Genomic DNA, 23,516 nt, shown 5'->3' with positions numbered 1-23,516 from the left:
AAATTTATTTTTTTTAATTTTTTCCAATTTTTTTAATTTTTTGAATATTTTTTCCATTTTAAATTTACAAAGTTTTGCAAAAATTTTAAGTATTAAAAATTGCACATTTTCTGCAAAATTGTTAATCACTTAATGTTTTCATAAATTTTTATTATGTTTACATACAATTATATATCAATTATATATTTTATATCAAAAGATTCTTTGGCAAGTTATTGAAAGTTTTAAATCAAATATTTGCAGAAATTTCAGGAAAAACATAAATACAATTTGAAAGTAATTTTAATAATTAAATAAAAAATTATTTTTTTCGCTCTGCAAAAGTTAATTTGACTTATTTCTTATTTACAAATATCTCTTTTTAAAAAGAGTATTTCTTCGGATACATATACCCAACTCAAAACCTAAATATTGCCAACTAAATTCTATTATATTATAAGTAAACTCCTAATATAATTTTCAATTTTAATCTTCAAACAAATTATGTATTATTACGGTTAAAAATTAAGCCTTTGTACGTTACAAAAAATAGACTTTCTGTATTTTTTTTTAATCCTGTATGTCCTTTAATAAATTCCAACTTATTTTGATGTCTGTTGTTGCACTGTTTGTACGCAGATATAACTATAAAGAGTTTTCAAGGTTGTTGGTATCACTATCTAATTTCACAATAATTACTAGCCTTATGCACATCTTAGAGCAGTCATCAAATAATCAGCGATGCTTGTGAGGAATACATAAATTAGTCAAAGAGAAGGGAAAGACTCTGTAGAAACCCTCCAGCTAAAAAAGAGTGAATGCTCAGTTGAGCTGACTCGGAAAAATCTCAACATAAGACTGATTAAAGTAATGATTACTAATGTTCTTCTCAAACCGTAGTCAGGTATAAATTTCAATAAGAAGTTTTCGAATAAGTCGAGTTTTTCAAAAACTTTAACCTACAATTCGTGATGGTCTAATATAAACAACCGATTTGAATTGATAAATAAAAACCTTTTATACCAACAATGAATTATAGAATATTCAATATATTTGGTAATTACCCATTTATGAGTATACAATGTATTTCATTTATTTATGACATCTCTAAAAACTGCTGACAATGTCAGATGTGCTTTTATAACTAAAAGAATATATTTGTATGTACCAAGTTTACCTAACAGCTTTATTTTGTTACAAATTTTGTTGAGCTTTCTGACTTTAATAAGCACAATGTCCCTGTAAACCATAATTTCCTTTCAGCTAAATTTAATTGATTCATTTTTTACTCGCTATGAGTCCAAAAATCTACAAGTAAATTTTTAATAACGCAAATGTTAAGATAAGCTTGAGGCGTTTAAGGGACAACATCCTTATTAGGTAACTGCGAAGGATACATTTTATCCACCCTAGTTTATAACAAGAAGAAAAATAATTTTTTTTGTTATATGTAATTTTTTCGTCAACATCAAAGTAAAAATTAAATTTGTGCAAATTTAACGCGCTTAATTAACATAAAATAAAAAAGAAATTTTAATATCTTTTCATTTAAGACACAAAATTTATATAAATTAAGAAATTAAAATTTTGTTTCATAAAAATTTGCAAATATATTCTATTTACCTTAATGGTTGGAGATACAACAAATAAGAAATAATTAATGAAGTCCATTGCTTGAAACAAAAACAAAAAATTATTTTATGTAAACATTTTTTATAGGAGGATTCGGTGAAAAAAAATTATTATCGATTGCTTCCAGGAAATAAAAACTTTTGTTTAATTCGTTACTTTATTTATTCATTAAAGAAGCATAATTTTTTATGAAAATATTTCATCTGATTTGTTTTCCTCATGCTTAGCACTATTGTGAGGGAACTCATCACTTACTTTACGCTTTGGTTTTACTTCATGAAAGTTTATTAATTTTTTCTAAAGAAATTAATTTTTATTAAATATTTCTTTAGAAATATTAAAAGATCCGAACGGAACTCTAACACCTTTCAAGTCTCTTATATACATTTTCTTTAATGAAAATGTAAAATTTTTGAACGCACAATATTTTTTCGTAAGTTGAAAATCTTATTTACCTTATTAAATATTATCTCCTTAACACTGGATATCAGACGGCAAAAGCTAAACTTCTAAACTTCTAATATAGAACTTGTACCAACCATTCACTTGTCTGAATTTGTATATTTTAGTTTCGAAACCTCCAATTATCTACTTACTAAAGCTTTGTCACTGTCATGGCTCCATAACCACTTACATGGTTAAAGGCCCATGCCCGGGTATAATGACAATACCCAGATACGATGAGGCTAGTCACAGGAGAAAATTTCAAAAAAGGTATATACTTAACTCTACATAACTATAATATTTGTGATGGCATACTATACTCCCATTTGCAAACTGATAAGTATATGGATAAATATCTAAAAATGTGAAGAAAGTGTGAAAAAAGTAAAATAAAATTATAAAAATGAGTGTGTAAGAAATGGAAATATAAAATGGAAATATTTAAATATAAAAATAGAAATATAAAATTGAAATGAAGAATAAAAACAAACTACGGATAACTTTATATGTAGCTAAAAGTAATGACTATTTATAAAACTAAAAATAACTATAAGATTAACTAAAAATAACACATAACCCAAAGAATTAACTAAAAAATTTAACTAAAAATTAAATATAATTAAGATATAATAAAAAATAATTAATAACTATACAATAATTAAGATTAACTAAGAAATATCTAAAAATGACTAAACATAAATAAAAAATAAACTAAATATAACTAAAAAATACATCCAAGTCTCCCTCCTTCTATATGTGTTTAACGAGAGGCAACAATATCAACAGATATTCAGAAAGTCATTAGTCCAGTCCTCTGAAAGTTCCCACTTACGTTTTTCGCCTGGGAACTACCCAGGTTCATTAGAGTGAAGAAATTTATATATGTGAAGCAAATATTTCTTTTGTCGTGTCTTCAGATTGATATATATGCAAAATCATACAGCTTGTATCTCCAAAAAAAATTACAATCAAAACTACAATTATTAACATTACTGTAAGACTTAAGATTCGAAAACTGCAGGCATTGTAACTGCAATCCGCACAGAATAAAGAAATATATACACATATAAAATTCAAATATACAGATAAATATACTTCTGAATTGTATTTTAATTATAATCAATTAACAAAATCGTTCAATAATATATATTCAGTTAAATTAATTAAATGGAAATACCTTCTTCTTGATTCTTCTTCTTAAGTTAGTGCTATTACGCACTTTTACTCTATAATGGCTGGGGGCTTATCTCTACCCCACACTAGGCTTTAACTAGGCTAAGAAAGCATATCATTTATTTGTCTTTTAGTTGATGACGGACCTTAAATCAGCATATCTTCCTGAGAGTCCAGAAGTGGACTTGAGGATTGTTAGGGCGGGGTTAAGTATCAACTTTAGTGAATAATTTTAGAGCTCTGTCTCTGATAAATTTTTTCACTGAGTCAATCCTAAGATCTCTATGTATGTCTGTTGAAAATGGAAATACCAAATGTTTTAAAATATTTAAACTCCAGTTGGCCTTGTATCATTTTCTATCAACATACGACATTTAAATTAAAACTCAAAATAATTTCTTTTCTCCAGTGCTATTCCATATAATTACATAGTATTCAATGAAAACAGAAATGAACTTTAAAGAATATATCACAGAAGCATTGATCGCCATACAACACCCAGCATCGTTCGATGACATAGCTGGTTACATTGCTAAGAAGACACGAAAAAGACTGTGCTCTATTAAAAATGTCGTCAGTAAAGCAATGCAGCACTGTTTAGAAAATGGTGAAATACTTAATCAAAATGGTTACTATTTTATGTCGGATACAGTTAAAAATTCTTTACAAAACATATGTGAAGATAATGTATCTGACTTATTGGATGATAAGAAGAAGAAAAACCAAAAAAATAATATGAAACAACCTTCATTCAATAGAAAAAAAATAGTAAAAGGAATAACCACTAACTCAGATACAAATAAAAAAATTTGCAAATATATTTCTTACAAAAAATATAACAATGAGGACGATAACATCCCCGGATGCTCAAGAGAAAACTTAAATAACGAAAATACAATACAAAAAAAGGTGACAACAAGAATGAAAAGTAAGTTCATTGAAGACGACTCCAGAAAGTGTGGAATACAAAATAATTTAAAAGGGATCCAAAACAAGAGACTCTACGGAAATGATAAGAATAGACAAATAACGAATAAAAAAATTGTTCTTTCAAGAAAACGTCGCGGTTGTATCTTGAATTTATCAAAAGCTCATAAAAGCTTGATACTTCCAAATATCAGTATTTCAGACTCGGTTAACCCCTCTGCAGATTCTGATAATCTATCAAACAAAACAACTAAAAAACACAAGGAACAACTTGCAAAACCAAAGGCCGAAAATATTAATACTAATAGATATAACTTACGTTTACGAAAAAATTTGATTTCAACTAATAATAAAAACGGTTATTCAGGAACTCGAAAAAATCTCTCCAAAAGAAACACTGTTGGTATTTCTAGCTCACTTTCTAGTAAAGAACAATTTCCTACAAATTCTTCTTCAAATGGCAATGCAAACAAGTTGATGACTGCAAAATCTAAGAGGAATAAAAGATGTCAAGAACAAAGTGAGGTTGTAGGTAAGTTTTCTAATAATTATAACTATAATAATAAATCATCCGAATTAATATGCGCTACAAATATAAATTTTGGGAAAGTGCCCCACACAAAAAGAAATAGAAATTTCAAAAGAAGCAGTAAGACGCGAAGAAATGAAGAGGAGGCACCTTCCACAAGCCGTGCTGCATATAGAGGCAGATCTAAATTCATTGAATACTCATCTGAATATAATGGCAATACTCAAATTAGTTCGATGTGGAGGAACTTTCTTTATCGTTTAAAAAATTGTTTCTTCTCGGTCGTCCTAAATTTAACAGTTTTTATTAAAAAGAGTTATTCTCTTTAACATTTTATTTTTCGTTCGGATTTTTTTGTATTTTGTATTATTTTGTATTATTGTTTTTTTAATAAAATTGTTTTTTTTAAATAAATTTTGAATTCAGTTAGCAGAGTATTTTTTCGTTACTTTTATTGCAGATATATAAAAATATGATTAATTTGGTTTTATACCTTGTGATCAAAAAAGAAAGAATTCGTTCTTTTTTTGAATTTCCGCGCTTATCCAATCGGTAAATTTTTTTTATTTTCACGCTGGCAACGCTATTATACACATTCTGTCAAAGTTTTTGTTTGGCGTCTATACAAAGAAGTCGAAAATTTTTCGTGTGGTGATTTTTAGTTGAATTTCATTCAAAAAAAACGTCGTCGTGATGTGGCCAAAGAGATGATTTCCAACACAGATAGTGGCCCCACATTCATCGAACGCATCATAACTGGCGATGAGACATGGGTCTATGAATTTGACATGCCCACCAAACAACAATCGACGGAATGGTGCTTTGAAGGTGAGCCGAAACCGAAAAAAGAACGCCAAAGTCGGTCCAAAATCAAGGTTATGCTGATTGTTTTCTTCAATATTCGTGGTGTGGTGCACTATGAATTCCTTCCAGACGGTCAAACGGTCAATAAGGAGTATTATTTTGCCGTTACGCGTCGTTTGCGTAAGAACATTCGAGGCCAGAAAGAGGCCAGAATTATGGAAGGAAAACTCATGGAATTCACACCACGATAACGCACCGGCTCACTTAACGTTGGGTGTGTTGTAGTTTTTGACCAAAAACTCCACCAAAAACTTCACCAACCAAGCACCGTTCTCTCCAGATATGGCCCCGTGTGACTTTATCCTCTTCCTCCGTTCCCCCGACTCAAATTGCCATTGCGAGGAACGCGTTTTGAGACCATGGAGATCATAAAAGAGAATTCGCTGCGTTAACTAAAGGCCATACCTTTGGCGGCCTATAAAACTCGATTTTGGCGGCAGTTCGGGTAATATTCTTCTTTCTCTATCTTTGGCAAGCAATTTAATTTCTAATATAACTTTTCTGTTTGTGTAAAAATAGGGAGGCTTCTGCAACATCCATGACTTGGATTCATAGGAACTAAATTTTTTTGACTTTATTTTCATTCAACAAAAGTTTTAATATTCCTTAGAGAATTGGATTATTGAAAAGTAAATAAATAATTAATTTATAAAATAACTACTGGAGTAAAATCAACTTCCCCCTTTTTTTGTAAAAATGGACGTAATATCTAAGTAGTTTTTATACAGGATTTATTTAGGCTTTTTTTCTTCGTATACAATCATTCAAATAGAAACCCATATATTTTATAATTTTAGCATTATAATTAAGACTTGTTAAAAGCCTAAACAAATAAATAAATTTAATATTTGTTTTTAAGTATAATTTATTCTAACCACTTGAAGGCAATCGGATGAAGTTCACTTGTAAAGCAACTGTACTGCAGGTAAATAATGTTATTTATTTTAAGTTCAGATTTGTACAATATTTTTTACTTTTAATGTAAGAGTTTAGTTAATAACATTTTTTTAAGACTATTTCTAAATAGAAAAAAATTAAGTTTTTAATGAGTTTATTTAATGTTGAAATATTTTTGATAATAAAGGATAACATATTTCATTTCTTAGGTAGCATAATTAAGATAAGTAAATATAATCTAATCAAATAAAATAACTAATTAAATAAAATAATTAATGATAAAAGAAGAGAATTATATAAAAACAAGCATTAAAGAAAATTGTGAAAAGTAATATTTCTAAATTAAAAATAAGAAAAAAAAAATTTAATAAAACAACTTTCTATAAAGATTATATTGAAATATAGGTATTAGTCTAGAAATCAAATATAAAAAAAAACTTAATATAAAGAACATCTATATTATAATCAGGTCATTAAAGTGATTATTTAATATAGTATTTTATGATACAAGCACTTTATGAAACTGAATTATAATTAATTAGAAATGTATTTTATACGCGTAAATTCAATGTAAAATGGCTGGGAATTATAATATCGAACAAAAATTGTTATTCTTATTATATTTCTCATTGAAAGTATTTATACGGAAGTTAATTTATTGTTCGTTTTCAATTGTTGTTTTGCTGGATTTTAGTGCTGTTAACTAGTACTTTTTCTAATCATTACATTAGTATTAATAACTAGTTATGGTTTTTTTGGTCAAGTAACTATAAAATTATTCTTGTGTTTGCTTTGCAACTATTTTTGTCCACAGATTACTTTACCGCACAGAGTACTTTACCATATAATGACTAGAATTTTTTAGTTCAAATTTACCAATAGGTTCACTAATCAAAAAAAAAATAGCATTAAATTGCGGACGGAGAAATTCATTCTTCGGTAAGGTTAGGCGATTCACTTAGGCATTTGGGCCCACTGTGTTGCCGTGTTATTTAAAACTCAAAGATTAGAACCACTTAGAACCTTTGGCAAAACTTATGATGCTATTCAGAGATCGTAGATCCTTAAAAATTAAAGCCCCTGGAGTGATAAGGCGGTTAAGTGATGGTTGAAAGGGAGATTTAGTCTCCTAGCATGGTTACCTAAAATACAATGGCATGTAAGTAAATCTACTACAAGAGTGATATCTACTCATTAACACTCAGTAACAGTTCGCATGATGCCAACGATATGCCCAGGTTGTTTAATTGTTCCCAGTGAAGTCCTGAAGCACCACGTCTAACTAGCTCGTCTGCTTTGTAATTGCCGAAAACATTCCAATCACCGGGGAACCAAGATTAAAGAAATATTAAACTGCGTCGACATCTCATTTATATATGTGTAGCAGTCAAAAATTGTCCCTGATTTAAATTGGACTGACCCCAAGGACTTTTATGAACTATATCTGAGTTTTAATCTCTGGTTATCAGTTAGTTTTAAAAATAGAAATGAAAAACAATTTTTTATTTTTGATAAATAATATATTGAAAGGAACAAAACGAGTTTTAGCTATTTGATCAACTAATGAATTTAATTTAGTTCCGTCAATTCAATACGTTACTGGAACATCTTATTCTTGCTGTTAAAATTGTGAAACCAATTCGTTAAAAATTATTGTTTATTGCGAAACAAATAAATGAATTGTCATGTTAATCTCATATAGTTTTCTATTATGAATAATAATGCTACTGATTCTTTGATATTGTCTCTTCTTATGCATTATGCATTTTATTTACAACTAAAAAATTTTCAGTGATGAATTGAATTACAATAAAATGCTGTCTATGTGACATTTCCAAAACTTCATATGCATAAAATATATTTTCATATTCACTTTGAAATACAGGATATTGAGCTTGTGGCTAAATCAGTGACCAAATGAACAAAATTAATGCAATTTAAATTACTCACTCAATTAGTCCAGCACACAGGCACTAATCATGGTAATAGTTCCAGACTGTTTACCAAACCAGACACATTTCTCTATGCTTGAATGTATTTTTACTTATTTACATGTAAAATTACACAAATGTAATCATAAATCTGCTTTAATAAAGTTAACTGAAGCAACAAAGTAATTATATGAAATTGTGTAACATAGTTACAAGTTTCAGTTCCGTTAGATGAACTTACTGGAATATTAGCATTAGTTTTATGCATACTTCTGTTCATCGTTCTTGTTTTATATATAATAATACATGATTTGTGTTAATGAAATTAGTAAAAGTAAAAAACATTGGACACATTAGATGAATATCCAGTTAGCAAGAATCTCAACTTCATAAGAAACTTTTTGGAGGACAAAATAATAATATACTCTTGATAAGCGAAGGGAAGATTAAATTACTTCGCGTGAAGAGTTTTCTGGTATCTTGAATTACAGAAGTTTAGCTAAAATACTTTAAAAATTTTCATATACGAATATTATCTTAAAAAGCATTCAGGTGTTTAAATAATATGAAAGAAACTTGTAGTTTGAGACTTACGAATAATGTTGTAAGTTCTTAAAAATAAAAAAAAAAACATCTAACTTAATTACCATTTTTTATATTAAAAAGAAAATATCTTTACAATAAAACGTTACTTACTGTACAAATGATTACAAATTAAATATTAATTAAAATTAACATTTGTTTAATTAGGTTCAACCCTTGTTACATGCAGTCTCAAAAAATTATTTACGAATAATTAAATACAAGAAATAATTCCAAGAACATTGATGATGGTTCTTTGGCAATACTTGAAACCACTCCTAAAATTCAATTAATGAAAATAATATAAAAAGATTTTTTGTTGTTGTACTTCACTACTTTTTTTCACTACCTCTATATTAAAATTAAAATTTTTTCAATATTTATAATTAAAATATTATTAAAATTTAGTTTATTACAAATTTAATATCACTAAATTTTATTTAAGACAGTATTTATTTTGTAAGAGTTTCATATCTTTATTTTAAAACGACACTAAATTGTAAAAAAGGTTTTTTTAATAACGTATAATTAATCTTAAATACCATATTTTATTTTCTAATTGAAATAGAATATTTGTTATAAGATAATAATAATTTTCAATAAGAAATATTTTACCCACATTATTTCAGCGCTTCTACTTTAAAGTAATATATCTCAAAAATACTCCTCAAACTGAATATTATAAACACATTTTTACTTTCTTAAATGTCCTGGTAATATTTTAAAATTTAGGTTCTGTAGGTTATTAACATAATATTAACATTAATATTAACTGCTTAAAGATATATATATTATATTCAAGCTAGTGGCGCATGATTTCTCTATCGAGCGAGTCTTATGAAGTCAGATTTATAAATATTTAGATTCAGATTTCAATAATTTAGTTAAATTAAGATTTGACTAGATCAGTTCTGTGCACTATCTGAAAGAAATTTGACAGCAATATTTGTTTATGGATGTGAATTTATATCTTCCACAAATAGTAATTTTTTGGTCTCTAAATTTATCAATAAATAAATTAATTAATAAATAGTTTTTTGAGTATCATAATCAATACATTCGAATATTATTTAGTTATAGTGCTTTCACTACTTAACAAATTTAATGAAATCTTGGAGTCAGATTTGAAGTTACTATATTTGCTTCATGGTAGAGGCCATGAACTTTCAGAAGTTCAGGAAATTAGTAAATTATTTGCTTCCCAATGTAATCATTATATTCAACTATTACACATTTTAATTTTAATTTTAAGTTATTTTTTATATAATATCGTGACCATTATGATAATTATAATTCTGTAATTAATTAAAACGTAATCATTGCAAGTGTAACTCACCAGATCTATGTTACCATAAATAGATTAAGTTAATTCACAAACTTAATTTTAGTTTAATTATAATGATAATTAAAATTATAATTATAATTAAAATTATAAAATTATAATTATAATTAAAAATACATACAAAAAGAAGAAAAGAACCAGCTGGCAATCTTATGATGAGGAGAACAGCAGTAATTTGAAATCTCTAGACTACAAAAAATCCAATCTAAGAATTATCTAATGAATTATTAAATAAACCGAATGTTCTAATATAAGTGGAGAGTCATCAGAGTTCGCTGTTAAGATATTCGAACTATCAATGGACGGTCATGCCGAAACAAAGAGTCGTGGAGAGTGAAACTAGTGATCGATATCCACTTGCATTAAATTTCTGCTACGGTTGGTCCATTCATTATATGTTTAAATCTTTTATAGGTCAACTCTATCAAGTTCTATTTACAAATACTCAAAAGGTCAATTTTAAATTTTAAAATACAACCGGTTCTTTGTTTTTTTTAAACATCGTTTATTTGTCAACTATATTTTAATTAAGTGAGTGAGATAAGAGTTATTTTATACCCAAAGCGGACAAAACTTCTCACAGTAATCTTAATTAATGACAGGCTTATTTCAGAGCTAAACATCTAGCAAGGGAGTTTAAAAGGCTCAACTACTTCCTCACTCAGTTCCTATCTTCTCATGAATATTTAAAGGATTTTCTCTACCACACCTAAATTGTTTATATTATGAAACTGAGTATGATAATACGGAGCACATATTCTTCAAGTGAAATAAGTGGCTAGCTAAACAAATAGTGCTAGCAATTCAAGTTGATATTTTTTTCCTTAAGAGCGGTGTTGCTTCTTAAATACGTGAACAAAAAATAAATTATGATAATATAATAAGTATTGCTGAAAAGATTTAAAACTAAAAACAATAGATCTATAAAGAAAGCAGCTGAAGCAAACAGTTATACTACGTTAAGATAAGTTAAGAATAGCCACCTGAAGCATTAGTGCCCCTTGGATACAAGTCACACCAATAATCTTAAATTACTTATAGAAACAGGAAATGATTATAACATAGTCCCTAGAAATGAGGGGGGAGGGTTTAGTTCGTGCAAATTGGGCACTCGTTTTCCAGAGCGCTGGATTTTGAACAGATCTTTTCGCCGTATAAACTGAAACAGAAAAAGAGTCATCATGTGGTACTTAATTTTTTAATTATCTTAACTTAAAGAATACATGTAACTATCTAAGTCACTGGTAACAATTAATTCATGATTGGCTCAACACTTTTTGAACTGTTCTTAAAAATAAAAATTTCCATATTGAGAAGATAAGTTAAAATTATTTTTCATTGCTTTTAATTATACAAGTGCTGATAAGCAGCTACGGTATTTTCATTAAAATTAAATAGAAATATGTCACGCATTATTCAATAATTTATTAATTATATTACTAATTTATTTATTTAATTTAAATAATTAAAATTTAATGTTAATTTTTTCATGCTGAAGGTGACGAGTTTTTATGATGAGAAGAAACAAATGAAATATTAAATGGATTCGAATAGCAAAGAAAACGCAAGAACAAAAATTTAATTAATTTATCGAAATTTGGCCACCATACAACGCTGTTTCGAGTATTGCCAAGTACTCATCAGTGGTCTTAGGGAATATTCGAATTTCTTAATTAATTATAATTCAATTTGGTCTATTATATTACATGGGAACTTAATGTACTAAAATTATTTATATCATAAAAAAATCTATTAATTCTCCCATAACTAACATTGACATATGAACCCATATTCGTTTTCCAGTGTTAATAAAAGCCATTATATCTCTGCTATAACTCAGATAAAACTATCTTTATTTACAATCACTTAAGCTGAAATGATTTACTACTAATATAGTTGCTACTATAAAAAAATAAACCACAAAACTTATTCAATATCTTGTGCAATAACTCACACTCATAAAAAAAGATGATGTTAATTAAATGAACTCAGAGATTCAAAATGTAAAGTTTACCGGCATAACTTTAACTATACCCTCAAACCCCTCAAAAGTATTTTCAAACATTTTTCAGATTCATTTAACTTTGATTTAACTAAAAATATTTTGTTAAAATTTTGGTAATAAGAAAATTCGAAAGCAGAAAACTTTTTAATCTACGCTTGAGTTAGTCCTGTTAATTTGTTGTTAACATATGCGTTTAAACCTTTTTGCTGTTGTTATTTCTGTTATTTTTGTTATTTTGTTATTTTGTTGCTTTGCTTGTTTTATAAATACTTTGCTTTGTACTTGATTTTGTTAGCAGAATTTATAAACGATTTTTTTTTTTGTATCTAACAAGGATACATCTGTGCACTTCTTCTCCCAAGCACACAATTCCTCAGATGTAGCTGCTCAGATGTGCGCTTACATGGTTTTTCCTTTTGCTAAATGTTGCGGGCATATCCTTGGCAAAGAAGTGTTTTTATCTCTTATAAGGATACATTTTTATTAAATTGCTTCCTTTTATCAAACGCAATTATGTGTTTTTGTGTTTGTTTGTTCTTCTAATTCTCGTTACTGTTACTGTTACTGTTTTGTCGGGATGTGCTGTGATTGGCTATAGAATTGACTTGAACAGCTTCCTTCTTGCCTTTGCATAATTGTATTTGTTAGCATTTCTGGTTACATTATGCCAAATTAATTTAAGCTTATTATATATCTTATATACAAGTATTATTTTTTATATGCAATATATCTATATAAATTGTATATGATTAGTGTATATAATAAGGACTTTAGTGAATATTTACAATGACTGTTGCTTAATTGAAACAAAAATACTTATGTCCATAAGTGGGAACAAATGAAAATATTATTTAAATTACTCATCAGTTTCATTAAATTGGTATAGATTATTTGTTTAATATTTTTTTTTAGATGTTTTACAAAAAAAAAGATATTTATTTTTTAAATTTAAATGAAATAAGTATATTAATTATTATCTCATTAAAATTTTGTTGAATTTTTGATAAGTTAGTTATTGTGTATATATGTGCATAAACAAGTGAGTCATTATTTCAAAAGTTAAAGTTTTACTAACAAATTAAATATTTAATTTAGCAATAATTTTTCCTACTGATATCAAAATTTTATATGCATGAAAAGTATCTCTCAGATAAACTTGCAATTCTGACTGACAGCAGACACCGAGGCGTGTCGTTTGAACTGTTTTCGCTGATGATACACTTTGCAAAATTTTTGACAAAACAATAACAAAATTATTTGTCCGCCTTATAACATTTACCTCCTTTTTGCAAAATAAACATTCATGAATTTTATTTTTATGTACAAGAGCCAACATGCGTGAACCCAAAATAAAAAATAAAAATTCAAGGTGGAACATTTTTTAAAATATTTATAATCTCATGCTAAAAATAATTTAAATTATTTATAAACAAAAGCATTTTTTTCGAATCAACGGGTATAATATATAACAGCTGAACAAGTCTGTTGCACTTATTAAACTTTTGTTAGACATATAAATTTATCAGAGAGAATTCATTAATTACAGTCTATTAATATAATATAGAACAAACAACAAACAAAAAACCATGCAAAATAACATTAATTGTATATATAATATTTAAATTTTTAATTTTATTTAATTACTGCTAAGACCACAAACTTTAGTCTTTCTATAAAACCAACAACACGAGTATCTGATTAGTTATAACTAAGTAAACCATAGTTCTTTCGAGACTGAATTGAATATATGAATTTTTATTTTTACATATAAATATATTTGACTAAATATCTGGAAATATGACTACTGCAGATAAAGCGGACTGTCTGCCTCTGACATTGATGATAACGTTGATGATTGCCTTATTATTGTCTTTGAAGCATTTATTTTTATTTGCGGTGTTCTGCGAAATTTTGACAGCATCACATCATTGCGATGGGCGTCAGTTGCAAATTTACAACCGCAAATATTGTGTTTGCTCACATATATGAAATAAGCTCAACCAAAATTGGGTGAATGATTTTCACTACAAAAGAAATAAGATACGAAAACGAACGTGCGTGTGGTACTACTATCTCGTGTTGCTCTTTAAGCAATCACAAATGGTTTTATCCATATGTGTGCAAAATACAATAAACAGCACTGGAGGATTGAGGATTGGAGGATGTCAGTTGCTGTCATATCATATTTGAACTCGTATGTATCTGAAATACAATACAGTGTATTTTTCTATTCATGCTCATTTTTATTGTTTTGCTAGAAGAATGTGAAAAAATATGTATTAAATTTTTGTTTGTAAAAGAATAAAAAATAATTTCTTTGCATAAAAAAAGCCAACAATTTTTTCTTTTTGTTAAAAAAAATGCCAACCTTAAACTCGAATTGACTTTTATTTGCCACAAAAAATATTTCTGCTACATCATGAAATCGTATTGAAAAAAGAACACCAGTGCGTATGAGTAACAATTTTAAAAGTTCAAAGTTCAAAGGATAAATGAAATGAGTGGGTGTTTTTCTTTTAAATGTTGAATTTGTTTTGTTTACGTATTTCGCTGAGTTTTCATAAGTGATCAACTATTGCTCTTTTGTATCTCTTAGAAGATTTATTAACACAGTTGAGAACCACACATACCAATATTTCAAAACTAATAAAATAATTCAAAAATACATGATAAAGTTATAAAATAAAATTGTAAAGAGAAAAATTGCAGAGATGCAACAATGAAGTAAAATAATTAAAATTATTTGATGTTTCGGGTACAAGTTAGAACTTTCTATAGTATCTTGAGCAACTGCAGCTTGGAAATCATTTAGGTTTTCATTATAGATTCAAAAGATTTTAAGCAACTCTAGCTTCAAAATTTTTTACAGACCAGCAGTATTTAGTAATCTATATAATCCTTATAATCAATGTATTATTCTATTTTAATCTATTTTTAGGTAATCTATCTCCCTACTTAAAGTACAATAGAGCTAGGAATTAAATTTTCTCAGTGTGGAAGTGACGCTGAGATAAACAAAGCCAAGAGAAACTAATTCACTTAAAAAAAATAATTAAGGAAACTGATACAACTGAAGAAACGAGGAATAGAGAACCGTAAACATTAATGAAGCTCATGTTTATTAATTTACTTGGTATCTGAATAATACATAACCTTTTGTTTTACTGCATTGAGGTTTTAATGGTAGACTTCATTTTTTTTCCTACTAGGAAATTTATTCCGAGCACATGGTGCTTTTGGAATATTATTTTTGTCTTCTAACAAAAAATTTCATCAAGTAAATTAAGTAAATTCTTGGTGCTGTTACGAAATAGCTTTTTCGCTTATTGTAAAATACCATTCTACATCAAACTAATATATTATATAGTTATAGTATTGGCATTATAATAGGCTAAGGTGAAAACCAAATACTGTTAGGCTTAAGTTCTGAATAGTAGACGTTATTGAATAACGAGTTCATTTTTCATACTAAGACTATTCCTTTACTTTAATGCCTTTATAGTAATACGTGCTGTTCAAACATTATTCACATACGAAATATTTAACAATGTTTAAAAATATATAACAATATTTAAATATATATATATATATTTCACAATATAATTTGAAACCCTTTGCAGTAATAGTCCAACACTTCTAAATGGTCGAAAACACTATCGTCTAATACGAAAAAGATATAAGAAGTGTTTCAGATATAGGTGATAAAGGTCCAGTGTTTTACATGGATTTCTGTAATGTTGGCTTAATATCAAAGCGTTCACGCATGATATAATGCGCCGATGACTACCACATTGGAATGAATTCCTCCAATACTTGTGAAAACATGTGTTTGGCACAAATTGTGTGAAAAGCGCAACTTCATGCCGAATAAAAGTAAATAAATAAAATCATTATTTTCACGTAAATTTGGGTTTTAACCATAGCTACCACGACACTACAAAAATCAATTGGTCAGGACAGCCAAAGCTGCGGAAACTAACTCTCGTTGGAATTTAAGTCGCCTCTTATTGCAGGCATGCCTTACCAGAGCAATATTTTACTCCTTACACGCAGAAGAGAGATATAAGTGATATAGAAAAGGTTAGATAGGTCATCAAAAACTTGGAGAAGATGTCGCTATAAAAAGAAGCGACATATGATACATTAGCGTAAACGAAGAGCCAACCCAGTTCCATGTGAATAACATCTACTGCATAAATACATATGGGTCAAAAAAGAACAAGGCCCCAAAAAAAATTAAACTAACTTAGATGATAGTTGTATTACATATTGCCTTATAAGATATTTTATAACACATAAATATATTCTAAAATAAAGCAAAGCTACAAAACCCCTTTGTTGCATAATTTATAATAATAAAAATTCTCAAAATATTTAAAAAATAATTAAATACATAATACAAATAACTTAAATATATTGTAGATTTAAATTTCTTATTAAGTAATTCAAAAATACTATTTTAATATATTACTTTAAATAAAATATTAAATTTTAATTAAAATTGCAAATAGCCTTCTATTTAATCATATTAAATTACCTCAAAGGAACCATAAATACTTTAGATACTTTATGAGAAACATGTGGTTTTTAAGTTTTAATTAAATATCAAATACTAAGCTCAATTTGCTCTACAAACACTTCAACACCTTTCAATGTCTGTTCTCCTCTTTCCACAACTCATAGTTTTATTACCTAAAATGTACTGCTCTTTGGCATCGATTACTCCTTAATGGCCACAAGTAAAAGTTTTCATGACTTCAACTACTTAAGTTTGCTCATTATTTTGGCGCATAAAATTTTTTTTATTATTTATGACCATATTTTCATACCATAAAATAATATAAAAAGTATATTAATTACTTTTTATAGACAATAATGAAACTTAAAGTTTAAGTTCCTATAAACAATTTTCAGGAACTTTACATCATTTATATTCAAAACAAAAATGGTTAAATTGTATTTATTTTCAACAAAAATGGCAATAATTCCTTTATCATATATTAAGCTAAGGAGTGGATACTCTGTCACAAAAATGTTAACTTTAACAACTAGTCTATTAGGAAATTTGATATATAAAATACAAAAGTGCTTTGTTGCAGTACTTAACTTCAATTAACATATTCTTATATCATTTTCTGATACTTTCTTTTGAGACAATCTAGAATATATTATCAAGAAATGTTCTATAAAAAGATTTTTTCGAAAAGTAGTAAACTACAACAACAAAAATTTATTTTTATATTATTTTAATTAATTGAATTTTTGGCTGACTATACAGCTGTTTCGAGTATTACCAAATACCTAACATCAGTGGTCTTAGAAATAATTCTTGTGTTTTATTATTCGAAAATTGTTTTGAGACTGCAAGTACCAGGAATTGAAGTCGTGTCTTGACAAATTTAAATCTCAGAGACAGCGCTCCTTAATCCACTAACCCAAAGTCGTACTTGAAGTGTTTTATAAATAATAATTATTCTTTTGTGTTCTTCTAAGTTCATGAATACTAAGATATTAGTTTTTCACCTTTCCTATATTTAATTCGTCTTTTTAACTTATGCATGTAATGTACTAACTTTTGGCAATTTTTGTAAAATTAATCGACTAATATTTAAATTAATATATCTACTTAATAATATTATAATGAGTAAGAGGTATAACTTATTTTTTTTCTTTAACTACTCATATCATCAGTGCACCCATTGTTTCTCTCATTCATGGCAGTATGTGTAAAACCACTTTTACCCACAAAAAGCATTAAGTAAATTGGTTTATTAGGAGCAAAGCTAAACTAATTTAGACTGCACAAATTTGCTTTTCCGTTTGACTTAAAGTCCAATGAAATGTAAGCATGCCTCAATCACAACAATTTAATCATATTTGTTGGTAAATACGTAGGCAAACAAATAAATAAGGACGTATAAAATCAATTGACAGGACTTACGAATAAGTAAATTAACTTGTCTTGTTGTTGTGGCCAGGAACTTTGTGTAAATTGTCAATCTCTGCACTTAAGTTTCGATATGTGGTGAACAACTTTCCGATGCCAATTATCGAGTAGAAACAAGATTTCAACACATTTCAGAAAACCCTGAAATGGGTTAATGAATTTTAAACTAATTTGATGAATATTTAAAATTATTTTTAATAATGGAATATATAATGCCTTCTGATAATTTAACTGGATTGAAGAGAGGATTTGAGAAAACACGTCTAAAGCTAGATGGTTTCAAATTTTAATCGTGGTGAGTTTAATGAGAACACGAAATTCATATCTCAGAAAACGAAAACCATTTCCTAGCTCTTAAATCATAAAGTTTTGAACTTTCGCTCGTTATCGCCAGGGACCTAGATGTGAGTACGAAAGACGGATTGCAAACTTAAACCTTTAGAATCTAGAATCTGAAGTTTTACCTGTTATTGCTAAAGTTTCACAGAACTAGAAGATAAATGGATCTTAAAATTGAGTTTAATTGACGTAAACTAATAAAAAATAGTTAATAAAATAACGATTAATAAAAAATGAATAATAAAAGAAAAAAAATTAATTTTTAACCTATTTGATACTTTGATTTTCAAACTTTATTGCCAGGATTGCAGATATTAGGGGAAAAAATGAATTCCAAAATTCAGCTTACTGGACCTTTTAAATCTGAAGTTCGAACTTTAACTTGTTATTGCTAGGGATTAAGTCGTGAGAAAGAAAAACGGGTCGAAAATTTAAACTCAACACTAAAAAATTAATAAGCAATCTTTAAAAAAAAAAGTAAAAAAAGGGCTTCGCTTTTCTTACATAGTGTCCTGGTTAGATTAGGTTATTATGGTAACTTTGTGCACCATAACTCATGTCAGCAAAAATAATGGCAAGCTTGATTTCAATTCGAATATATTGACAATACAAAATTTGGAAAATTTTAGTTAGAAAATTATTTTCCCAGAAGAAGTTTCTAGTTTCCTGCTTAAGGATTAAACACAACACAATAAATAATTTTCAAATAAAAATATAGTCCCTTTGTTTACAGTTCCGCTAAAGTAAGAATACTGTTTCAAGTACAGAAACCACGCTATAGATTTATTGTGATATTACAGCTGAGATACTGACCGACAGCTTAACTGAAGGGTGCCTCTCATTCAAACAGAAGAAAATCAACCTAAAAAAATCTATAAACCTGGATATAACCTTTATTTTTAAGAACGGCAGCTCTGTCAGTTTAGCTAGAAAAGAGCTTTAAGGATTTTGAATAATCTTCGAGCTAATGAGAGGTGCTTATACATGAGAAAAGTTACAGTTCCATTTTCATCTGTAGGATCACAACTTCCACAAAAACTCGTTAAGAGTTGTTGAAGCCTCTTTGCATGTCTTCCTAATATGCAACACTAAGGAGAAGGTGCATTGCACTGCTTATCAGCAATAATACCAGTACTGTGTTGGTCCCGCTTTAGTGAAATCTGCTGAGTGTTACTAATTTTGTCTAATTTGTAGATCATTGTACTAATTTCAGCTAAGAAAAATGCTTTTGAAAAATTTTATAACTATAAGTAATTGATATATATATATATAAACTTCACCTCTACACCCCTAAGCTTTGAACAAAACTGTTAGAATTGCTGGCCATGTTGCCAAGAGCGAATGTCTTGTAAATTATGTGGCCAGTATTGATAAAATGACGAGCTGAATTTATTCAAATTATTATTTTAAATTGAAAGCATTGATAAACAAATCAAATTAATTCCATGAATTTATAAAAGAGAAAAACAAATAAACAAATTCACATACAAACATGAAAGCACGCACTGTCACAACATGTCCGTCCATCTTACAATTTTGGCAACAAATTTATGAAAACAAACACAAAAACAAATACAAAAAATTATTGACACTTTTGGCTATCAAAAATTTGTTTTTTATTTGTTTTTCAATCAAATTCTTTTTTCTATTTTTATTTCAGTAGAAATTATACACATGTGTGCGTGTATTACAATGCGTATGTAACTGTATGAAAAAGCACCAAATCCCTACGTGTACATGCCTGTGAATACTAAATGTTTATTTTTTTTTTGTTTTGTTGCTTTCAATTTGTTTATTTACTTGGAAGCTTTTACTGATAGGCGTGAAGGTTGCAATATTCCTTACCTCCATTCTCCCTCGAACTCTTCTCTATACAGCGGCAACGGTTTTTTATTGTGGTTGGTCGCGGTTTTCTTTATGCTATTATTTTTACAACAAAATATTTTATTTTTTATTGTAAATGTGTTTGTGCTATGCTTTTGTGTCTATGTATTGCATTAATGGTCATTGTTCTAAATAATTTTTTTTTAAATTTTTCAACAAGTTTTGTTCATACATTTTTCCTTTTTTTCTTTAGTTTATTTTTGGATTGTCACAAAAATAGCTTAAAATATTTTTCCACAGTTTTTATTTTTTCATAATTTTTATTGTTGTGTTTGTTGTTGTATTCTTATTATTATTGGCGGCCTCTTTGTTTTGTGATTGTGCAATATTTCTTGTACTATTTGCTTTGGCTTTAATGGGATTATGTTGGCCATAAATAAGTGTAAAAACATTAATTTCAAATAAATTGCTAACTTTACTAAATATTCTTAATAGCAAAAAAATATTCAAAATATCAGAGAAAAATAAATATTCTTTTTTAATTTGTTTAATATTAAAATTTTTTTAAATTATTTTATAATAAATATTTTTGGAAAAAAAAAATAATATAAAAATATTGGAAAAAGCTAGAGAAATTGACAACTTTTTAAGTAAACCCCCAATTGGCTATTTTTTAAGTAAACCCCATTACTCTAATAATTATACACAATGTCAAGTCCCTTTATCTGTCCAACTACACACACAAGAAATTAAAAACATTCACCCAGCTCCTCCTGGGACATTGCCAAATGACTCATGACTATATGCTTGGAAAGAAATTCTCTGATTTATATCAGTACTACCATATTTATCCTTCTGGCATATTATTGAGCTTCTGTGACGAGAACATGAAACTATCACATCATTTTGTAATTTCTCTCTGATTGAGACATGAATCTAACAATTTTCAATCTTTTGCTAAGTTAAGGTCTCGTGACCAGATGTAATCTATTTAAAAATTGTATATCGTATCAATCTTTTTATCAGACGGAAACACAAACCTATCAATATTTTGCTTAATTAAAATTTAACATGAGTTCATCATTTATTATATTATTATATTTATAATCTAAACTCGATGTAACAGCATCAAAACACTATCACATCTTTTAAAATTTCTTTCTTTGTGCGATATACGTAGATCTACCTATTTTCAAGCTTTTGTTTAATTAAATTTGATCATTTGCGCTCCATTTGTCAGTTGCATGCTGATCCATAGTTTTCTCAAAATCCATTAAAGTATTGGTCAATTTATATAACATATTTGGTCCTTAACGCTATTAACATTTTTTTAACAAATAATTTAAAACGTTTAATCAAATATCCTGAAAAACTTTTACCTCTATATTTAGCTTCATTTGTGGATCCACAGCGCTAAACTAAGATTATCTGCATATGTGCTGTGTTCATCTGTGTCGTAATGCTAAAATTTTTCTCAGTCGTAACAATATACTTTTGATATATTCGTTTTAATATATTTTCACATCCTTAACAATTGAGGGATTATTATAGACATAATTGTACATTATTCTATAGCATGTAGAATTAGGCAGACTTTCCTATTACATACACCGTTACTACAAGTGAATCAATTTTGAGATATTTTAACTCATCAGAAAGTTAAGAAAACTTCCCGAATTTATATAACACATTTTATGTATATATCTATGTCTCATTTTTATTCTTCGATATTTGTACTAGAGCATCTTTATTACAATAAAATTCTATATACTTAATATAAACGTTACAATATCCTTAGAACAAAATTTACATATTTCTTCAAATAAAATGAAAAAATAAACAACAAATACTTCCAATTCAATTGTTTCAAATCTAATATCTGCAATCGTGCCATATAAAATACAACTTGAATTTTCACTTCATAAAAACGCATAAAATATACGATTTACTTGCACACACTTAGGACAAACGTCCTTTCTAAAATGCAACATACAATTGCACATATCCTGTATTTATTGCATTTCTATTGAAGGAAACAAAGTTTATTATTTTCCACTTCAACATCTCAAAGTATATATGATAAGATTTATTGCAAAATTCACTTATGGTGCAGATGGCAAGGAAATCATCTGAATTGCATTGAGAATTGAGTATTAAACCAGGAAGCCCTAGAATATCAAACGAAGTGCAATAATGCGGCAATTTATATACAATTTCTGCTGTTATCTGTCAACACAAAAAATTGCATTCTCTAGGCTATAACTTACCTTTATTGTTACCTTCATGTGTTGATACTTTGTTGACTAAAAACTTTGGCAAATTTTCGTATGAGAAAGTCATGAGGACTCAAAAATTTGGATTAATCTCCGTATAGCAGTTGTTGATTTTACGTACTTCTATAGTTTGGTTATTGATGGGTTTAGTTTGTAAAAATAAATACTTTTTGAGCTTGTGTTGCATACTATAAACTTTGAGGTCTCATATTAATTCTGAGAAAGAAGTCATTTTTTATTTCTGTTTTAACTGAAATAAAAGAAAAAGTAAAGTTTGTTAATCATATAAATTTAACTTATGTTATATTATAGAAAAAAATATAATAAAGTGGTTTAAAACAATTTAAACCAGAAAAAGTAAATCAACTTTAAGTTAATAAACTTGAAACATACAAATATTGTTAAAGATCATTATACCTTGTTCCCACTGCTTACTTAAGTAAGTTATTTTTGAGTAATTTTAAGATTTTGTTGTTTACACTGGCACAATTTACTTGAGGCATGTGAAAGAGGTTTTGTGTTTCAAAAAGTTTTAGTTGTAGAGCTTTTCTTTGTTTATATACAAAAAAACGTATTATAATTTATTAAAAATTACAAACTATTCAAAAACAACCAATAACAGTGATGTTAAATATATATTTGTTATATAAATTCATTTTTATATTATTATATATCAATACAGATATCATACATCATACAGATCTCCTCACCATTATGTAATATTACTTCTGGCGATATTTAATTATATATATTATTCGACAAAACCTCTTTATATATTATTTATAAAAAAACAAATATTTTAAAAAGTTCCTAATTCTTGTGCGATTA

The 23,516-nt window shown here is 27.6% G+C and overlaps 1 protein-coding gene across 1 annotated transcript; it reads left to right on the top strand.

Moving 5' to 3' along the window:
• The first annotated feature begins 4,044 nt into the window (after window positions 1-4,044).
• Window positions 4,045-5,013, top strand: LOC119674753. The gene is made up of 2 exons (XM_038085908.1): window positions 4,045-4,687; window positions 4,766-5,013. Exons 1-2 carry the CDS (start codon window positions 4,150-4,152, stop codon window positions 5,011-5,013), a joined length of 786 nt encoding a protein of 261 aa, XP_037941836.1. The 5' UTR covers window positions 4,045-4,149.
• The last annotated feature ends 18,503 nt before the right edge of the window (window positions 5,014-23,516 follow it).

The sequence above is a fragment of the Teleopsis dalmanni genome, chromosome 2 (genome assembly GCF_002237135.1).
Source record: "Teleopsis dalmanni isolate 2A chromosome 2, ASM223713v2, whole genome shotgun sequence".
Lineage (NCBI taxonomy): Eukaryota > Metazoa > Arthropoda > Insecta > Diptera > Diopsidae > Teleopsis > Teleopsis dalmanni.
The sequence above is the reverse complement of the archived record's forward strand: the minus strand, read 5'-3'. Positions and strand labels throughout refer to the sequence as shown.

Excerpts from the sequence above, each read along its gene's own strand:
- LOC119674753 (XM_038085908.1), top strand. The coding sequence starts at position 4,150 with ATGAAAAGTAAGTTCATTGAAGACGACTCCAGAAAGTGTGGAATACAA. Across the intron at positions 4,688-4,765 it reads AGAACAAAGTGAGGTTGTAG|TGCCCCACACAAAAAGAAAT; the intron begins GTAAGTTTTCTA and ends ATTTTGGGAAAG.